Consider the following 19,948-nt stretch of genomic DNA (forward strand, 5'->3'; position numbering starts at 1 on the left):
AACCTGCGTCCTTGTGGCTGACAGAGCTCCACTGTCCTAGGGCCAGAGCGTCTCCTTCAGGGTGGGGCTGCTCCTGTCCTTTGTGTGCCATAGCTCACCTGGCACATGCTTGGCTGTGTAATTCCTGAGCTGCTTTCTAGGAGACCTCTAATAGTGGAAACCAAACTGCACATCATTCTTGATCCTCACTTAATGAGATCCTCACTTAATGCCACCCTCCCTCCCATGCTTGCTTCTCCAGCACATCCAAGACTCCCTTCCTGATGGAGCCAGAGTTACATTCATCCCCTTTTGCTCCTTTGGACATGTTGATCCTGCTGCATGAAAACCCCTCTCCCAAACGACTCCAGGTGTCCTTAAACCCCAGTGACATATTTCCTTCTCTGTGGTGCTGCCCCTCTGTCAATACTTGTGTCCAAGCACTCAGCATATCCTGTATCTTTCTGTATCCGATTTGTGGCCACCGTCTCCCCCTTCTGTCTTACTAGCCCCAAACCCCAGTTTCTGTTGTTGCCCAATAAATGATCGTCCCCATCCACTTACCTATGGAGGGTTTGCGAGGGAGAGCTCCATAGTCTCTGCCATCTTGTGGATGCCTCTCCGTCCTCCCTCCTTCCAGCAGTTTTCTACAAATTCTCCTAGCCCACTGGCTTCCCCACCTGGAATCTGCAGTAAGTCTTGGCTGGCTGTCCTCTGGAGAGGGTCACAGAGTGAGGCCACAGGCCAGGCTGCCCTCACCACTCCCACTTTATCCTTGTCCTTCCCTGTCTTGATACTTGCATCCTTAACTGTGGGGTTTTTTTTTTTTTAAATGAGTTTACTGTTTTGTTTATAGTACCTTTATTTTGAAAGGAAGTTAAATCAGGAGCCACACATGGATATCAGTAAAATTAAAAACAATGAGAATAGGGCTTCCTGGGTAGCGCAGTGGTTGAGAGTTCACCTGCCAATGCAGGGGACACGGGTTCGTGCCCCAGTCCGGGAGGATCCCACATGCTGCGGAGTGTCTGGGCCCGTGAGCCATGGCCGCTGGGCCTGTGTGTCTGGAGCCTGTGCTCCGCAGCGGGAGAGGCCACAACAGTGAGAGGCCCGCGTACGGCAAAAAAAAAAAAAAAAAAAAACAAAACCACGAGAACAAAACAGTGATGTTAAATTCCATTCAAATAATAGTATCGTCTGCTGACACCTCTGAGCACAACCTTTCACACTGGCACAAACAGGGACTTTCCTTGTCAATGCTGGAAGGAGAATAAAAAGAAATGAAAAGAGGGGAGTAAGTAATTAAATGCCATCTACCTAAAGGCAGTCTGTGCTTCCCTGGTGGCTTCAGGGACACAGTTCTGTGAACCCTCCCATAGCCCCACCTGAGCCCTAGCATGTCACTCTGCAGGTGGCTATAGACACTGCTTCTCTGAGATTGAGGTCCCACTCCTTATCAACTAAACCTCATAACTTGGAGAGATCTTTTCTCTTTTCCTTGCCCAGTCACTTTAGGAATGAAGGCATGCTTTTTGTCTGCAAAGCTCCATGCACAGCCAAACGCAGCTTCCAGGTACTGCCTCCTTCTGTCACCTCCTTAGGCTACCCTCACATCCTGCCTTAGGTCAGTGACCTGCTCTCAGCCAGATTCCTCCCTTCCTCCCACATTACACTCAGTGTGGAGTGATTCAGCCTAGCCCCTTGTTCTCTCTTCCCTCTGTTCTCTTCTCTGAGCAAGCCCTTTCTGATGATTCTACACCTTATCCCAGCCTTTGGATGCTCCCTCTCCCTGGATCTGTATGTGGCCTCATCCTGCTTTCTTTGGGGTATGTTTACTCAAGTCAGGGCTCCAGGATCCACCCTGTCCTTTCCAAGCTCCCAGCCAGGTGCACTTCATGTACCTCCCTTCCACCAGTAGCACCTCCATCCCCGCTGTCCCACCTTGATTCATTGCATGACACTTCTTCCCAGGACCACATGGTGCTTAGTTCTGGCCATACTTGTACCAGAAGTACCCCTGATGGGAAAAGGAAAGTGCCTTGTATCCCCAGAGCCTGAAGCAGGCCTATCCAGTCATGTCTGCCTTTGGAAACTATTGTAGTCCACAATGCTCCTTCGAGGTTGTTGTGCTATTGCAAAGTTTCATCAGCCCATCATCAAATTAAGTTGCTTCGGGAAATGTCCTTCCGTGGTCCTGAACTCCTAGCACACTGCTCTCTTGGCTTCAGGGATGCTTTCACGGGCTGCTGGCCAGCCAGTCTCCACCTCCAGTCCCCATCACGTTCTTATGCCAGATGCCCATTTGGTTTTAGCTTTGGGTGTCCCTTCCCCATCTCTAGCACCGTGTGTGTAAGAGAGGTACCAGGGATCGGCTTTGCACCTACAAACCCTCCTTCCTGTAAGTGTTCTTCCTGGGCTGGTGTTCTCCGTGTAGAAAACTTAGAAGTTGTCATAGGAGCTGTCCCTTCCCTCTTGGGTCTTGGGAGTTACCTGGGAGGGCATAAACTCTAAATTCTTGCTGGCATCTTGAAAGCAGTTGGACATCATTAAATAGTTAAGTTTAGCATCAGATGCAGGACCACATCTAGACACCTAACTCACACTGCTGTAACACGCCCTTCCTCCAGCACTGGACAATTGCTAAGATCCAGAGTCTTTTGCATGCAGTGGCCATGGGCTGCTCCTGCACAGGTTCCCGCCCTGCGGCAGCGTTTTCCTTGGGGCAGCACTCTCTTCATGTGTGCTCTCTGGCCATTTGATAGCTAGACCTGTAATCAACCAGAGCACCCTGGAAGGAAAGCGATCTCCTTGGCCATGTCAGTTTTGTCAGGCCTGGGGCCAAGAGGTCCAGCTCTCCACAGCCCCCCATGATGAACTCACCACTGAGTTGCTTTTACATGGCAAGTTCTCCCCTTGTGCTTTAAAATCCGGTAATTTGCTGGAACTGCATTTACAGAAACCACTGTGAGAACCTTGTTTCAAATTACACTTGGACTGAATTATAAAGTAATTCATCAGCAACTAGAGTGCCTAGTATGTGCTAAGTGTGTTCCAGAAAGAAAGCTGTGACAGAGACAGCCAGCTTGCTGTGTTTTTTCTTGTGCCCTCTGCCTACCAGCTCCTGTGGTCCTAAAAATCTTCCCTCTTTTCCTAAGCCCTTGCCTGACTTCATCAGCCACAGAGGTTTTCTTACCCTCACTGAACTCCTAGGTTTATTACTGGAATTGCTCATAACATGCAGGCAGCTCCTAGCTTACTTTCAGTCTTTCTTCCTGCAGGGACTGATCATTCCTTTTTCTTGCCCTCAGAAAGGAGTCGGAAAAATAGTGCACAAAAAGTGCAGATGATCAGTACTTTTGAGCAGATGTTTCTTCTCATTAATAGAGTGAAGAAACTCGGCATTCTGAGTAAGGGGTGAGTTAGTGCAGGGGTCCCCAACCCCCAGCATCGGTCCGCGGGCTGTTAGGAACCGGGCTGCACAGCAAGAGGTGAGCGGTGGGCCAGCGAGTGAAGCTTCATCTGTTTCTCCCCATCTCTCACATTACCACCTGAACCATATCCCCAGCCCCCACCCCCACCCCGCCTTCCGTGGAAAAATTGTCTTCCACGAAACCAGTCCCTGGTGCCAAAAAGGTTGGGGACCACTGGGTTAGTGTGTTTCTGAGAGACAGTTTGACATTAAAAACATGAACCCACTGCCCTGTGGTTGTCCTGTTAGAATAACTGGACAGGTGCACAAAGTCGCCCTTGCAGTGATGCTCATGGTGTGTCTTGAAGCAGGTGTTGTTGAGGGCAGTGCACAGGACAGAGTGCTAATAAGGCACTGATGGAGGGGGGACGCTCACGTGCCACCTCCAAGTCCCTAGCGGATCACAGGAGGTGCCCCTCTACACCTTTATAAATAAGCTTTGAAAAGCTGGTTAATAGAACAGTAGGTCAAGTATGGATTCATTTTTATGTTACCACAGTTACCTTGTGGTATTTCTGTAATCAGCAAACATATTATTTAAGTTACCAAGAAAACGTTCTTCATAAGCGTGAGCACTCAGCAGTGGACTGCGTGGGCTAGTCAGGAGTGGGCAGCCTGGCCTTCCTGCTCCATCCTGCCTGGCCCCCACTCACCAAGTGGAATTACTCACTTGGCTAGATGCTTCATGAGCCACAGATACAAATAAGAATTTTAATGAAAATGACATGATTTGGGGCTTGCAAATCATCCTCTCTCATACACAGTGTCCCGTAAAAGCTCTCAGATGTGAAAACTTGGTATGTCGCATATTGTACCCACTTCCCTGTGAACTCCATAGCTCCCACAGACCCTTCCAGCTTCTGGTTGACTCTAGACTCCACGTCCCGGCCCTCGGAGTTGGTACCTGATCTCTCTTCCCTACTGGATGATGAATCTTTGAGGAGCACACTCACTGGGGCCCTTTTAGTCAGTGCATGGAGTGTCTCCCCAGCCAACCTGATCAGTCTTCACCAGAGGAGCTCAGCCTTTGGAGGCCACAGCCCTGGGGGATGTGTCATTGTGAGTGGCACCCATCTGCTGCCTGGTCTCTGATGGTAGCTTTTCTCTTCCCTTGTAGAGTGCCCAGTGAAGAATGTGATGGGATCAGTAGCATGTCTGCGGAGAGCGGCCCTGGGACGAGATTGAGAAATCTGCCAGTAATGGGGGATGGACTAGAAACTACCCAAATGTCTACAACGCAGGCCCAGGCCCAACCCCAGCAAGCCAACACAGCCAGCACCAACCCCCCTCCCCCGGAGACTTCCAACCCCAACAAGCCCAAGAGGCAGACCAACCAACTGCAATATCTGCTCAAAGTGGTGCTCAAGACACTATGGAAACACCAGTTTGCGTGGCCTTTCCAGCAGCCTGTGGATGCCGTCAAGCTAAACCTCCCTGTGAGTAACTTGGGCAGGGTCCGGGGCTGCCGTCCTCAGGTCTCCTCCTGTGTTGCTCCTGGTGAGGGTGGACTTACGGGAGGGTGGAGATGCCTTTGGAGTCATTGTGAAAAGCGCGAGGTCCAGCTCTGAACTCCAGCACCCACAAGGCCCTTGACAGTGGTTTCAGCAGTCCTGATGAATGGAAGTGGGGAAGGAGAGAGAACGTGCTCATTGGCCTAAATAATAACTGGTTTCTTTGATACTAGCATTCTGGGAAATATTCTGTAGAGATGTTGAAACGGGTAGAGGGCTGCTTGCAGCTTGCCTTTCAATTCCATGGGGAGCTAAAGTGGGGTCACTTGGTGGTCCGGGCCCTCCCTCCTCAGATGTGGTCGGCTCGCTTGGCCCAGTAGGTTCAGCAGACGTGGTTGGTCAGATTGTGAGAGGGACTGGCTTGCTGCAGTACCTCTTCTGGTACTGGTGCTGTCATCATCACCCAGAGCACAGGGCAGGGAAAGGTAGTAGAATAACTCCCAGGGAGCCAAGTACATGGAGGTGGCCTGGATGGAGAGAGGGAGTATGGGTGCAGCTTTGCCTCTGGCTGCCTCTGCACACCCCCTCACACCTGCCTGCCTTGTTGTGGCCATGCTGCACTTGCCTTTGTTCTTTTGTACCCCTGTTCCTCTCCTTTTTTCTTTGAGAGCTTTCCATTTGCCCACATTCCTAGCAAATGGTTCTGGAAGCTCAACTTGTACCTTTAACTGAACCTCGGGAGCAAACAGGACAAATGTGTTAATTTTTTCCTTTCTTCAAAGCATCAAGGACTAATTGTCTTTAAATTGCCCTCTGCTGTTTGCCAAATCCCACACACTGACCTGGGCGAGGGAATTGGAATCAGATGATTGTTACAGTTGGCCCAGACGTGGGTTTACGAGTTCGAGCTGCATGGGTATAGGATCCTCAGCCTCTGCCAGGCGTCCAGTTTCAAGAAGGATGGACACACCAGTGTGACCTTCTCCTTGCTTGAAAGTTGCTATGTCTGTAACAGCTGGCCGGTACTCTCTGTCCATTGAATACCCATCATATGCACTCAGGGGAAGAGAGTCAGGAGGGGGAGCTGCAGGTCTGGGTCACGAACCAACTGAGGAAAGGGTATGGGAACAAAAGAAGGGTCCTCACCAAATCTGCACTTCAGAGGTCACTCTTATCATTGACCACAATCAGGAGTAGAGGCAGCGAGCCCGTCACTGGGGGGAGTCTCTTGGGAGAGCTTGCTGTACCAGTTTCTAGCTGGGCTAATGGGCTGGGCCCTGCAGGGTCCACAGGTGAGGTGACCTTCCCAGAGCAAATGCAAAGAATGGGGAGAGAAGGAGCTGGGGGTTGGAATCCAAGGGGGGCCCACAGCTCTTACAGCACTGGAGGGAGGCGGGAGGCCAGGAGAATCAACCACAGAGAGCAGACCCCCAAGTTTCTACGTCAGAGACTACAGGGAGGTCAAACAGATGAGGATTCCGACCTGACCCTACTGTTGGCCTTTAGGAGGGCATTGGTGACCTTAGGAAGATGTGACGCAGAAGTAGAAACCAGATTCGCGACGGTGTGAATAAGAAGGTGAGGATGTGAAGCCATCATTTCAAGAAACTTGGCTTTGAAGGGAAAGCTCGGCAGGGCCAGATGGAGGAGGGGTTGGTTTGTTACAGGAAGATGCAGAGGGTGCAGAGGCAAGGAGAGCTGAGAGGGTGAAAACTAAGGGGAACTGGGGGGCTTGAGATCCTGAGAAGGCAGCGTCCCAGCCAGCAGGACAGGCACGGGTGGGTAGTCTGTTAGGCCAAGGGGTTTGGGAGTTTGAGGTCATTCTCTGAAGTGGAGGCCAGGCTCCCCAGGGGCCACAGTGTGACTAGATGTCACCCTCAGCAGCTCTGATGTAGGAAGAAGAGAGGTGGGAGAGCTAGGGGCTAACCCTGAGGGGTGGGGCAGGGCTGTTTGGCTGGGAGCAATGTCATACTAATGCCCAGTTTTCCAGGGACACCCCCTTCTCTAGGAAATATTAATAGGGCCACCTCAAAAAAGGGTTCATTCTTTTTCTGTTTTCTGATGCCTTCTAGATCTTTACCTGTGTTTTGGCCCCTGTTCCTTGCTGGGCTTCGTATTAGAATGCTTGTGCCTCTTGCATTCAGAACACATGTACAGTTGGATTGTCATGCCCCTAAACCCCTGTCTCCCTTTCAGTCTTCCCAGCCCCCATCCTCTTTTGTCATCGTCTCACCTCCTCCTTCCTACTCTGTCCTCAACCGCTATCCTGTTGGGCCTTGAACCACTTTTGACACACTGAGGCCAATTCAAGCACCTGACACCATTCTAAGTAGACCTTTGGCCGTGAAATAAAATCTAAATTTCCCCTGGGGCAGATATATTTGGATTTGGTTCTCTTGGGAAAGGTGGTCAGAGCAAATGTAGCCCCTTGAGGCTGGGCAGGGCTGTGATCTTCGCCAGACCTATGTGTATGCCAGTGGCTTCTGTTCCTTTCTCATGGTTGTCAGAGCAACTCAGAACCTCACACCGCTTGCTCACCTTTTCAGTATTGTCCACCACTGTTCCTGGGCAGGACCTTGGTGCTTGCTAAAGCCTAGGCCTGCCCCTCTGCTGTCAGACTTCCCCTTGGACTTGGTTCTGATAACTTCACCTGAGTCTAATTGTGGGAGCTTCAGAGAATGTGGTTCTCAGTGGGGCCGGCTGGCTGTATGCAGGTCCCTCTTCTTGCCTGGCTCTCTGTGGTCCTTCCACCTGGAAACCTGGGCACTGCCTGATCTGTCCCCAAATTCTTCCTGTGGTTGATTTTAAAAATAAGCGTTTGGTTTTAGAATAGGTTTAGATTTAGAAAAAGTTATGATGGTAGAAGAGAGTTTGATTTGAAGGGCTTTAGGACGTCTACACCTGCTGTCTGGCTTCTTCTGTTTAGCACTTGTAGAGTAAGATCTGAAGGTTTGAGGAGTGGGTCGGCTGCCGGGTGGGGGGTCGGGGGGCAGGGGGCAGGGAGGGTTGTGTGGTGTTTTTTGTTTTGTTTTTACTAAGGATTGTGAGGGCTGTCCATTTGATTCCTCATCTGGCACTTAACCTGGTTAGTTGTTGAACTGTATCCAGATACTAGTGGATCCTTAGTGGTAGACTGCAGGTAAAAGAAATGGAAGTGCGATGAACTGAAGGTAGAGGCTTTTGCTCCTTGGTTCTTTAGTGTGACAGGAAGCAAGGGATCTAGTTGTTATGGGTGGGCTTGAATGCTGGTTCTGTAGGATTTTGCATTTTATTGATGTGGAAAATTTGAAGCAGGGAGAAAGTAGAAATTACCATGGGTTATTTTACCAGATAAGAACCACTTTTTTTAAAGGTTGTATGCTTTCCGCATACTTACTAAAAATGAAAGGATATTTTAACATCAAAAAAAAAATAGAGAAAAACATAGATCTCAATTAAGACAGCATAGCCTGTTCCCAGACAGGACAGTTGGCAAACTTGCACATTTTTTCTCTAAATTGCCACCCAGCTTTTAGTAATCCTTCCCTGATCCACTTTATCTTGGGGTCCCCATGAGATGGCTCACTGATACCATGGAAGAGTTTAGGCCTGCATGTCTGTAGAGTGACCTGGAGTGACATCTGCAGGCCCACCTGTGAGTACTGCATGGCTGCAGGGGTGACATTGGCCTTTTGCTCTCTCTGCTCTCCAGGATTACTATAAGATCATTAAAACACCTATGGATATGGGAACAATAAAGAAGCGCTTGGAAAACAACTATTATTGGAATGCTCAGGAATGTATCCAGGACTTCAACACTATGTTTACAAATTGTTACATCTACAACAAGGTGAGATGTGGGGGCTGATAGAGAAGGAGAAGGTAAAGGAGGAGGTGGGCATGTCTGGAACCCGTTGGGCAGGGGTGCTGGGTGCAGGTGGGATCAGAGTCCAACGAGAGGAGACCATTGGCGACAGAGGTAAATGGGACCGCTGGTTTTGCCTGTGACTGGGTGTGTTTCTTTTGAGGCCAAAAACATTTTGGTCATGTTTCCAAGCTGTCCTTGTTAGCTGGAAGCATGTGCTTCTGATACCCTTGGGACTTTGGTTCTTGAGCATGTCTAGTAGAGAAGGTGTGAAAAGGACAGTGACGACGCATTAAAAAGTCTGTTTGGACGACACAAATTGTCAGGAAGGAACCTACCAAGATATAGTTGTACAAAGGTGTGCTCAAACAGAAACCTAAATATGAGAGAGGGTACAGTGGGGCCCACCCGCCGCATCTGGAACTGTGGACATGACCATTGACAGCTAATGGCCATAGAATCAAGTGTTCCCTTACAGGGTCTTACATGTAGACATAAATATCACTTAACCCAGTAGCCAAACCATTCAGCTCGATTGTGCCTTGAAGCCAGATCATTTGTTTAAAGTCTCAGCTCTCACCACTAGGTTTAAGGGAAATGTGGACAGATGAGGTTCTCCATTTAGAGCTGAGTGGGAACAGCATGTGGCAGAGTGGGGACCCATAAGGCAGTGTGAAGTAGACATTTCCCCAAGCCCCAGTGAGCTGCTTTGGGGATATACTAGGGAACATTATTGGAGCCCTGTTCACGTATCTATGACAAGAAATCCTGTGTAATTCAAATAATTCTAGTGAAGTTGCATTATGTCGAAGGAGGCGCTAGTGCAAGGAGGGCCCCTGTGTGTGATTGGCAGTGCTTGATAGATACTTAAGGCATTGGGATGGTTTCTCAAGCCAGAGGTTAAAAGACTAGAGAGGCAGCAGACCTGCAGGCATATGAAGCTTCTATGATGCCAGTTAGGATAGCTTTGTTTTGGCCCTTTGGGGTTTAGATTGGGAAGTACCCTGAATATGATGCTCCACACTTTGGGGCATAGGGTGGGGAGCTCTTATTCTGTCTAGAAAGGTGGGGAGGGCTTTCCAACCCTCACCACATGTGTCTCCTCTTTTAGCCTGGAGATGACATAGTCTTAATGGCAGAAGCTCTGGAGAAGCTCTTCTTGCAAAAAATCAACGAACTGCCCACTGAAGAAACTGAGATCATGATAGTCCAGGCAAAAGGAAGAGGACGTGGGAGGAAAGAAGCAGGTAGGGTACCTTCCGTGTCCCCAGCACTATTAGCTTCACACTGAAATAGCCTGTGGCAAAGTGGGGACCCATAAAGCAGTGTGAAATGGGCATTTCCGCAAGCCCCGGTGAGCTGCTTTGGGGATATACTGGGGAACAGTAAAGCAGGGAAATTGGCTTTATTTCTCCCTAGTCTTTGCCAGCCTTCTCCAATTTCACTGGGAGACTGGGAGTGGTGGGAAGACAACTATATTATACACTCCCTGCCTTGTTGCTGTTTGGGTATGGTGAGGCCAGGTTCATCAGGGGAACCAGCCCAGAGGGTCATATGACCATGTGACCCTCCAGCAAAGTAGGAAAAATTGGGCCTAGCCTTTTTTGATGGACTCCAGTTAAAAAGAAAGTACAACTTTTTCAAAGCATTTTTAAATTATTTGAATTCTTCATCCCACCAGTGCTATAGTCAGTCTTTGTTTTTCATTTTAGATAAATTAACCTGATCAAGGGCAGTTTTAATTAATATTCCAGTCCTAGAGCCTTAAGGTTTGTTATTTGAATTATTTATTAATACACTTGTGTTGGAGCCATGTCTGCTATTTGATAGTCTTCTGAAGTCAAGCCCTCTTTGTCTACCTTAGCACCTACCCCTGCCCCCAAGCCTGACACGGGATTCCGAAGGCCAGCTGGTAGGGAGTAGCCTACTCATGAAATGTTTCTGTCTAGGAAAAGTTTAAACAGCTGCCTTCTGCATCTTGCCATCCGCAGCTCCGTGCTGCAGAAAGGTGATGTTTGCAAGGTAGCCTGTGCTGTGAGTTGTTTGCTTCTCTAAGGAGTGGGCTTTCACGTGACTTCCTATCCCACGTGGAAGTGGTGGCTTCGTGGGAGCAGAGGGGGTTGGCTAGATCCCCTGTAGTGCTGAGGGGGAGCCAAGGAGAGCTGGTCTTGAGGGTCACCCCTTAGCCATGGAACCTGCCCAGAGGCATCCAGTATCCTTACGACCAAGGAGCCCCATCCTCCCTTCCTGGGACAAGGGGTTTGGTCTTTACATGGGGTGGATGTAGCGCCTCGTGTGTTTCGGCTCACCCACACAACTGCAGGGAGGCAGTCTGAGCCGGTCATGAAGGGCAGCAGCCGTCCAGCCTCCCCCTGTGATTCAGAGAGGTGGGGGTAGCCAATTTCCAGAAACCTTGGCCAGGGCTGCCGATTCCGTCCCCCTGCCAGAAATGCTTACTCAGAAGGCAGCGTTTCTGGGAATGAGGACAGCTCTGCCTGAAAGCACCAAGGAGCATTTTTTTTGCTGTCACTGTCCTGGTGCTGACTCTCAGCGTGTGTTTCCTGTGCCTTTGGCTCAAGCCTTCATGCTCGTGAAGGGGTCTCTGTGCCTGAGTCCCCAAGTCAGGACTTGGAGCCAGGACACCCCAGGAAGTGTGGAATGTGGTGTGCCACTGCTCTCAGAGCCCCCTGGGACAGGTGGACAGATTTGGCTGAGGTCCAAGGTATTTAGGCTGTTCTGTCTCTTAGACAAATAGTTACAGAGACACTGTGTGCCATGCCCACGCCGATGTGTGCTTGCCACATGTGGCAGTGTCCCCACAAGGTCAGCCGGCGTGCAGACATGGCATCTAACCACCTGTCCCTTTTATGATTGGTAGGGACAGCAAAACCTGGCGTCTCTACGGTACCAAACACAACGCAAGCATCGACTCCTCCGCAGACCCAGACCCCTCAGCAGAATCCTCCACCCGTGCAGGCCACACCTCACCCCTTCCCCGCTGTCACCCCAGACCTCATCGTCCAGACCCCTGTCATGACAGTGGTGCCTCCCCAGCCACTGCAGACGCCCCCGCCGGTGCCTCCCCAGCCACTGCCCCCGCCCGCACCAGCCCCCCAGCCTGTGCAGAGCCACCCGCCCATCATCGCGGCCACCCCACAGCCTGTGAAGGTGAGCGTCCTGTGCGTGTGTGTGGCCTAGCCTGACCACTGGCTGGCTCCGGTCACCTCAGCTAGATGACCCTTGCCTCCCCTTCCACTCCATTGCAGTGAGGCTTACAGAAGACAGTCACCTATCCTTGCTGATGCTTCTGGCTCCCAGGGCACTTGTGGGTAGTTAGGACCTGGGGGGATCAAGCTGTGTTTAAATCAGCACAGCCTAAAAGCTGCTGTCTTGCTGACCCACAGATCCCATAATTGAGTAACACCTCCCAGGGGGTTGCTGCCCCCCTTCCCATTTCTAATTTAGACTGCATATTTGCAGATGCTGTCTAAATAGTCTCTGAAATGTGCCTCCCATGGGTGGCCAGAGTGACAGAGGTTGGCTGTGGGAGAGGTCCCTGGCATGTAGGAAACTGCTTTCAAAAGTCTCTTTGGCCTCTGGTGAGCAGATCCCACACTTAGTTGTGTGCTTTCTCCTGCCACTGGCAGGGTCCTGTCCCAGCTGCAGAACAGAGTGGTGGGACAGGGTTTCCCTGTCTTCAGTCCTTCACCTGTGGAATTTACCTTTGGGCCCTGTTCCCTGTGAGTGTTGAGACCCTAGAAAGGACCTGGCTTCAGGAGTGACCCTGAGGGCCCGCTGTGCCAGCCGCTGCCTCTGACCGTGCCTATCGCGCCTGTGCTCTCGGCAGACAAAGAAGGGGGTTAAGAGGAAAGCGGACACCACCACCCCCACCACCATCGACCCCATTCACGAGCCACCCTCACTGCCCCCGGAGCCCAAGACCACCAAGCTGGTGGGCCCCCGGCGGGAGAGCAGCCGGCCTGTTAAGCCTCCGAAGAAGGACGTGCCCGACTCGCAGCAGCACCCAGCACCAGATAAAAGCAGCAAGGTCTCAGAGCAGCTCAAGTGCTGTAGTGGCATTCTCAAGGAGATGTTTGCCAAGAAGCACGCAGCTTACGCCTGGCCTTTCTACAAGCCCGTGGACGTGGAGGCGCTGGGCCTGCATGACTACTGTGACATCATCAAGCACCCCATGGACATGAGCACAATCAAGGTTAGTGGGTGTGCCCCTGGAGCTGGGGAACGGGCTCCCTGGGACAAGGAAGGCCAGCACCTCTGAGGCCTGTCCAAGAGGAGCGCCCAGTCTTACTAGCTGTCTAGGCTCTTCTCACCAGCCCAGGGAAGCCCAGTGCCCCCTGCTGGAGATTATGGGGACATCATCTGAGATCATGTGGTCATTTTGGTCACAGACAGCAATGCTGCCCTTTCCCTCATCTGAGGATGAGCCCTCTTGTGGCCTTGAGGCCCAGTGCCCATAGATACCTTCACTCGGTAGATGCTCCTGGAGAGTTTGGGGAGTGGTGACTTTGCCAGGCTCTATGTCATGAAGAAGGCCTTGGTGTCTCTTAGTAAAGGGCACACAAGTGCTGGCATTTTCACTGTAGTATCCTGAGGCCTTTTTGGGTTTGTTTATTTTAAGCCTTTTGGCACTTTTCTCCTTCTGAGAGTGGAGTAAGCCTGCCCAAACGTGGGATGGGCAGAGCAGGGGACATTGCTGTGTTCCTTTTGACCAGTGCCCTGTCCGATGTCACCAGGACAAGTACAGGCCAAGTCAGAACTGGGCCCAGCCCTCCCTTTGCAGTTCTGGCTTAAGCAGTACCTCTGCGGCTTCTCTGTCCACTTGCCTTTTAGCCAGGCACAGTGGGTAGGTTTGGATGCTAGCAGGGCAGTTCCTCGCCCTGAGACTTGGTGTTGGAGTATCTCCTTGTCCACCTGGTGCTGAGAACTGGGGTGATAACCTCTCCCTGCTATGGTCTGGGTTAAACCCAGAGCCATTGAGAAGTTGACTTGCTCCTTCCTACAGGCAGCCCTCCTTGCTGCCACCTCCCCACTGGAGCAGGGGCAGCCATGGCTAACCAGGACCCGTCCTGTCTTTCTAGTCTAAACTGGAGGCCCGTGAGTACCGTGATGCTCAGGAATTTGGTGCCGATGTCCGATTGATGTTCTCCAACTGCTACAAATACAACCCTCCTGACCATGAGGTGGTGGCCATGGCCCGCAAGCTCCAGGTGAGGCTCTGGGGGAGCTCTGGGTGTGGGATCCTGCAGAGGAGCAGGCTGGCTGGGGTCCTGGGTGGGCCAGGCCACTATGGGCCTTGGCAGATTTTGTCACTTGCTTTGGTATAATGCCATGTTGCTTTGGAAGAGTGGACTAAAGTCAGGATAACACGTAAATTTTACATTAGGATTATTTCCTTATAATTAAAGCAGGGTGGTTGGTTATGGTCTTGGGCATTTTGGATTTTGGGGTATTCCACTGAAAGCCCCCCACCCCCCTGCATTCGGTTGCCCTTGGCTGGAAGAGTGCGTGTCCTGTGCATGGCCCAACCTCTTCTCCAAAACAGACCTGTCTCAAGTCGGCGAGGGACACTCTTGCCAGGTAGACAGTTTGTCCCAGTTCTGAGCTGAAGTAACTGCCAACTGTGGGCATTTCTTCACCAGAGCCTTGAAAGCCTTTGTTTGCCTTCCTGCTCCAGGGCGGCTGCTTCTAGATGTTCTGTGTGGCCATGATGCACTAATGGGTGGGATTCGTAGCCCCTTCAAGTAGATTCTGGGTGATGTACGCTGTGGAGTGCACACATGGGTGGAAGGGAGGGGCAGATTACAGCATAAATATGTGAACTAACTCCACTTTTTTCTATTTAAAAAAAAAAAAAAGGAAAAGCATATACCCAAATTTAAACAGAGATATATCTTTGGGTAGAACAATGAGGAGTTAAAAATTATGGAGAAAAAAGTCGATATTTAGTACTGTTATAATGTGTTTTATTATTATTTGAAATTACACATAATAAAAATTCCCAGCCTCTTCTCCCCAAGGTCCCAGGTTGCACTTTTGCTTTCAGGGTCAAAGCAGACTGTGGGCTGAGCCACCTGCTGTCACAAGGTACAGGTCCAGTCTGCACATCCTGCATCAGGTCCTCTCCTGGCACCTGGGTGGGCCTTTCTCAAACCAGGCTTTCTCAGCCATCTGTGAAATGCTTCCAGAAGCAAGGCTTGCAAAAGGCCTTTGGTGACCTGTGGGTTGGTGTCTATCAGAGGTCACCTGAGCCCTGCTTGCCCACCTGCCTTCCAGCTCTGTTAACTCCACACGTTGTCATGCATTCACCAGCATAGTGTCTCCTATGTCATCATGTTGGAGCCAAGGCATGGTCCTCTTTGGTCTTTCACTGCAGCCTGTCTGGGTTAGCCTTTAGTGCTCTGAAACTCTAGGTGTTTAAAAAAAAAAAAAAAAAAAAAACAACTTACTAGCATGGATCTGGCTATCGTTAAACACACACTCAGACTTGAAGGTTTGTATTTCTACTGGCTATTTATTAGTTTTATTTTATCTGAGGTTTTTTGTTTAGTTCTGTTTTATGTTTTTGGAAGGGGGACTTTCTTTAATTCAGTGCTATGTTGTCTGCTTTCTTCACAAAGCTTCCTTTTTCAGTATTTACTTTTGCATTTCTCATCCTTGAAGCAGATCAGGATTTATAACTTTTCTGCAATTCTCATATGTAGCCACTAGGTGGCAGTGGTGCCCAGAGAGAGAGGGGGAGGGAGGGGGAGAGGAGAGAGGGAGGGAGGGAGGGAGGGAGGGATGCAGGGTGGCAGGCGCACCCACCCCCTTTCCCCATTCTCTCTCTCCTTCTCCTCCCTGAGGACTTGGATAGCATTTGCCCAGATTAATACCCATGTCCTTTATTTGCCCTCATGCAAACAGCTAAACAAGTTCTCTGTCAGCACCAAAGATCACTATTTTGAGCAACTTTATTTAAAAAGAAGAAAGAAGATATTCTCTGATATATTTTAGCTCTTCGTCTTCCTAATTTTTGTGCCTGTTTTAAGGCTCTTTTTGTTTCTTTTGCTTTTTTTTCCTTCTGGGAGTGGCATGAGCATCCCAGACACGGGATTTGCTCATAGCAAGGGCACTGAGATATTCGCCACAAAGCAGCCTCTTTTCTAAACGTTGACTCCAGACAACAGGCTGGATGGGACAAGGTCCTTGCCCTCGAGGAGGGTCCACTTCAGGTGGGGGGAGGGGGCAGTGCGCAGTGGGCCACTCAGCACGAGGCTGCCTCTGCCCCCAGCTTGCTTTGTCCCTTGCAGGTTGGGTCTCCACGCTGTTGAAAGTAACATGCCAGGAGGCAGGTGGGGGTGCCTGATTCAGCCCAGTTGACGTGGCAGGCCCCCTGTGTGGACTTTTCCTCTAGAAGGCAGTTCCTGTATTTTGTAGCATTTTGAGCTGTGTTTTCTTCTTTCTTTCGAAGCTTTCTAGGATCAGCATGGTTTAGGTGGCAAGATTACCCACTGGGGAGGAGGAGTAACAAAATCCCAGCCCTTGTTTGCCTCAGTAAGAGGTGTTGGGACCTACTGTCTCTTAATTAGGCTGTGCCCAAAGACTGGAATTTACCCAGAAAGTTTTACGGGAAATGATCCACTTTATATTCCTCTTCCAGCCTGTAAATTCTGGGCCTTTAGAAAACCCACATCCCACCACCTGGCAGCTGTGGTCACAAAGATAGTCAGGAGCCCCTGGGCTCAGGGTTTCCTTGGGAGCCTGAGCGTGGCTTGAGCTGAGGGCTGCTAACCTAGCTGCTGGGCCCAGAGCTGCTGGTGGTACTGTCCTCTACCCTCTGTTCTATTGTGAAGTGAGGAGTAATTTAGGAAGTTTTGCACCTATGTGGATTACCAGAGTTTTATTTTGAAAGAAAGTGCAAATTCATGGTGGTACGCAGTTGTTTTTATGGCAAGGAAAAAAATTAAACTGACAAAAGTGTGTTGGGGTCCTGCATTAGGTCCCAGAGGTCGGAAGCTTGTGAAGCGTGTGTGAGAGTGTGTTTGTGTATCTGAGTGTTCATTCACGGCCGCATCCCCACCACCTGGCACCTCGTGTGCCTCCACGGCCTACATTGTACTCCCCACCTCTGTGCCCTGGTTATGCCCAGGTATGGCTAAGCCTCACAGCAGTATCCAGGCATGGCCAAAGAGGGGCCGACTGGGCAACACCTTCTCCTTGGGTCTCCACCTGTGCTCAGCTGCAGGCTGATTTGCCTGGGAGTCTTCGGACACTGCAACCTCCCAGCACCTGAGCATCTCTGTTTCACTAAAGGGGAAGGGGGGAGCTCCCTCCATGAATCTGATGTAGCCCAGAGTAGATGGCCCTGGTCAACATTCCAGCGAGAGGAGATACTTACTCTCTGAAACCAGTGTTCTTTCTGATGTTGAGAATTGCGACATGGCTCAGATTCTTGGAGTGGGGTGGAGGTAATGTCACACCAGGCGGAGTAGATGGGTTCATCTGAATACACTGCCAGCTCTGGTGCAGGAGCCCTGAGCCCCTGCTCCCCTGGTGGGTGCTGGTTGTTGGTGTTCACTGCTCCTTTCTGTCACTGTCCTCCCTCATGACATACTTGCCCTGGGTGCATCTCATTGGGTTTTACCATCCTCTTGTCTGCCCCCACGCCCCTTTGACCTTTCTTTTGTACCATCCTCCTGGGTGTCTGCAGCTATTGTCCTCCTCTCATTCTTAGGTCTCAAGTTTCCCAAAGGCTCTTTGCCACCCCTTGCTGTTTCTACCTTAGCACTTACGGCACTGTACAACTGTTTGTGTTCACCCCTTCAGGACAGGGAGCACATCATTCTTGTTTGCCACAGAGCAGGTGCAAGTCTCAGCCACTTGGGAAGGTTTTCTGCAGCAGCCCTTAGCTCATTGGCACACAGGCCCGAGTGTGTTTCCCAGTATGTCCCCCACTTGGGCTGATGCAGGTGGGAGGACGATGGGTCATTCAGCTGGGCACAGCCAGGAGGCAGGCAACCCACCTGGCTTTTGTCTCATGCTCCTTGCTGTTTGGTCTTGGGGCTTTGGGAGGACAGGGACCAGAAGCAGCTGGGGAGGGGAAGGAGGCCTTAGGGCAGGTGCCACCCCCATTTCTACAACGGTCACAGCCTGTGGGTCAGGAACAGGGATGTCCTTGTGGTAAGGGTAGAGCTGTCTGGCAGCTGGCGTTGGGGACTAGGTTCACAGACCAGTGGCACGAGATAGCTTCCACTTGGTAAAGTGTCACCTCCCAGCAGCACCAAGTGCTTGGCCCTGCTTGCCACCCTTCTCCCTTCTTGGGGTCCTGATGCCCTACTACCTTCTTAGACACATTTCTCTAAGAGCAGGCCTGGCTCTTTCAGATGCTCATGTGGGTCAGTCATGGACCTGAGCCTGCCCACATCCAGGGCACTGTGAGCAGAGAGGGTCTTGCTCACCTTGTCTGAAGGCCCCCTCTCCCTGGCAGCTTGAGTGATAATGGTATTTGGTCATCCCTCCTGTTTGTCTTCTCTGTTGCTCTCAGATCTGCTCCATGATTTATTTCTGATGAAATTAGAAAGTTTTTGCCTTTCTAGTACTTAAACTGAAAACCACTCAGATAGCAGAGTTCAGGCAGCACCTTGCTGAGAGGAGAACCTGCCTTGGAGGAGGCCGAACCTGAGTAGTCTGGAGGGGAGGGGACAGTACCACAATTGTGTGGAATGCCTGCCCTGCTGCCCAGGTCACTCATTTCCAGTTTCCTGGGGGCGGGGAAACCTGAAGCTGCATTCCAGAGACATCAGGAGAGTCTTGTAGGGTGGGCTCTGTCAGATACACTCAAGTTTGAAATACCAGCCTTGGAGCTCTACCCCACAGCCCTTCTGGGCCATGCTGCTCTCTCCAACATGGATTCACACTTGAGGAAGGCCCGCCTTCTGTTATGTGAGTTGCTGTGTTAACTGACTTATTCCAGGCTTAAAGCAGGTCTCAAAATCCTACTGGAAAACCAGGTCTCAGGAGCTCCTGGGGTGGGACCCTATGCTCAGTAAGCCCAGGGTCTCTGCTCACGTTGCTTGCACCTCACAAGGCTGGCTGTCTCCCATAGCCTATTCTCAGCATCCCATATCTCGTCTATAACTTTCTCACATTTCTGGTGTACCCTGGAGATGCCTTAGGCAGTGGCATGGCCCTGCTCAGTTATGTGCCCACTACAGCGAGGACTTGATCTCCTCACTGGCTGTGGGCTCTGTGCTGGGCATACTCCCACCTTGGGACCTTTGTTCCCTCTGGAACTCTAAAACTGCAGACCCCACCCGCTCCCTATGGGAATGTGAACCGTAAGACCCCTGTTCTGTTCACTGTTGTGTCCTGGTGCCCGGCCCACCGTCCAGAAGGCTCCCTTGAGATGTGCTGACTGAATGAGCATCAACGTGATGGGAGCCTCAGAGCACTCTTTCTGTGGGTCCTGTCCGGGCCTGCCATCTGTCAAGGATCCCCAGACTGATGTCCTCATTGGGCTGGCTATCTCCTGTGATGTGAGTCACCTGTCCTTACCTCAGCTGTGTCTCCCAGGGAGTGGGTGCCAGGCCGTGTCAGGAGCACTTTTCTCCCCAAAGTGAGATTTGAAAGAGGAGTGTTGAAAGGGTTATCAGGGGGCCCTTGCCAGCCCCTTGCCTTAGTGATAAGGAAGGGGGTCACCATTGACTCAGCCCTCTTTGTTTCCTGTTGAGTCACCCGCAGCAGCCAGGGATAGTGTGACGCTGGGCCACAGTCCAGGCACCCCCAGGGCACCCAGCAGCCCTCACGGGCACAGCTTCCCCCTACCCCTCACTTCCAGGATGTGTTCGAGATGCGCTTTGCCAAGATGCCGGATGAGCCCGAGGAGCCTGTGGTGGCTGTGTCCTCCCCAGCGGTGCCACCGCCCACCAAGGTTGTGGCCCCGCCCTCATCCAGTGACAGCAGCAGCGATAGCTCCTCAGACAGTGACAGCTCCACTGATGACTCCGAGGAGGAGCGAGCCCAACGACTGGCTGAGCTCCAGGAGCAGGTGAGGACACAGGCAGCCCCATTTTCAAACCACAACCCCCCGCCACCCCCTACCTCTCCCCCCACCCCAGCATGAGTTCTAGCATGAGCAGAATTCCCACTGGTCCCCTTGTGCTAGGTCAGGGGTGCATATTGTTCATACTTAAATGTACACTGTGG

General features: G+C 51.2%; 1 protein-coding gene across 6 annotated transcripts in view; it reads left to right on the forward strand.

Moving 5' to 3' along the window:
- Positions 1 to 19,948, forward strand: part of BRD4 (bromodomain containing 4) — an 82,997-nt gene that overhangs the window by 42,697 nt on the left and 20,352 nt on the right. For 4 of the 6 annotated variants that reach the window (XM_032628447.1, XM_032628449.1, XM_032628451.1 and 1 more), the window contains exons 2-8: positions 4,566 to 4,884; positions 8,591 to 8,728; positions 9,855 to 9,990; positions 11,622 to 11,911; positions 12,591 to 12,956; positions 13,843 to 13,971; positions 19,581 to 19,790. In XM_032628447.1, the coding sequence (XP_032484338.1) occupies positions 4,600 to 4,884; positions 8,591 to 8,728; positions 9,855 to 9,990; positions 11,622 to 11,911; positions 12,591 to 12,956; positions 13,843 to 13,971; positions 19,581 to 19,790 (1,554 nt within the window). In that variant the 5' untranslated portion in view covers positions 4,566 to 4,599. Of the gene's footprint in view, positions 1 to 4,565; positions 4,885 to 6,405; positions 6,478 to 8,590; positions 8,729 to 9,854; positions 9,991 to 11,621; positions 11,912 to 12,590; positions 12,957 to 13,842; positions 13,972 to 19,580; positions 19,791 to 19,948 lie in introns of those variants that run through there. The other 2 variants (XM_032628450.1, XM_032628448.1) reach the window with 2 other exon arrangements.

The sequence above is a fragment of the Phocoena sinus genome, chromosome 3 (genome assembly GCF_008692025.1).
Source record: "Phocoena sinus isolate mPhoSin1 chromosome 3, mPhoSin1.pri, whole genome shotgun sequence".
In the NCBI taxonomy this organism is placed as follows: domain Eukaryota; kingdom Metazoa; phylum Chordata; class Mammalia; order Artiodactyla; family Phocoenidae; genus Phocoena; species Phocoena sinus.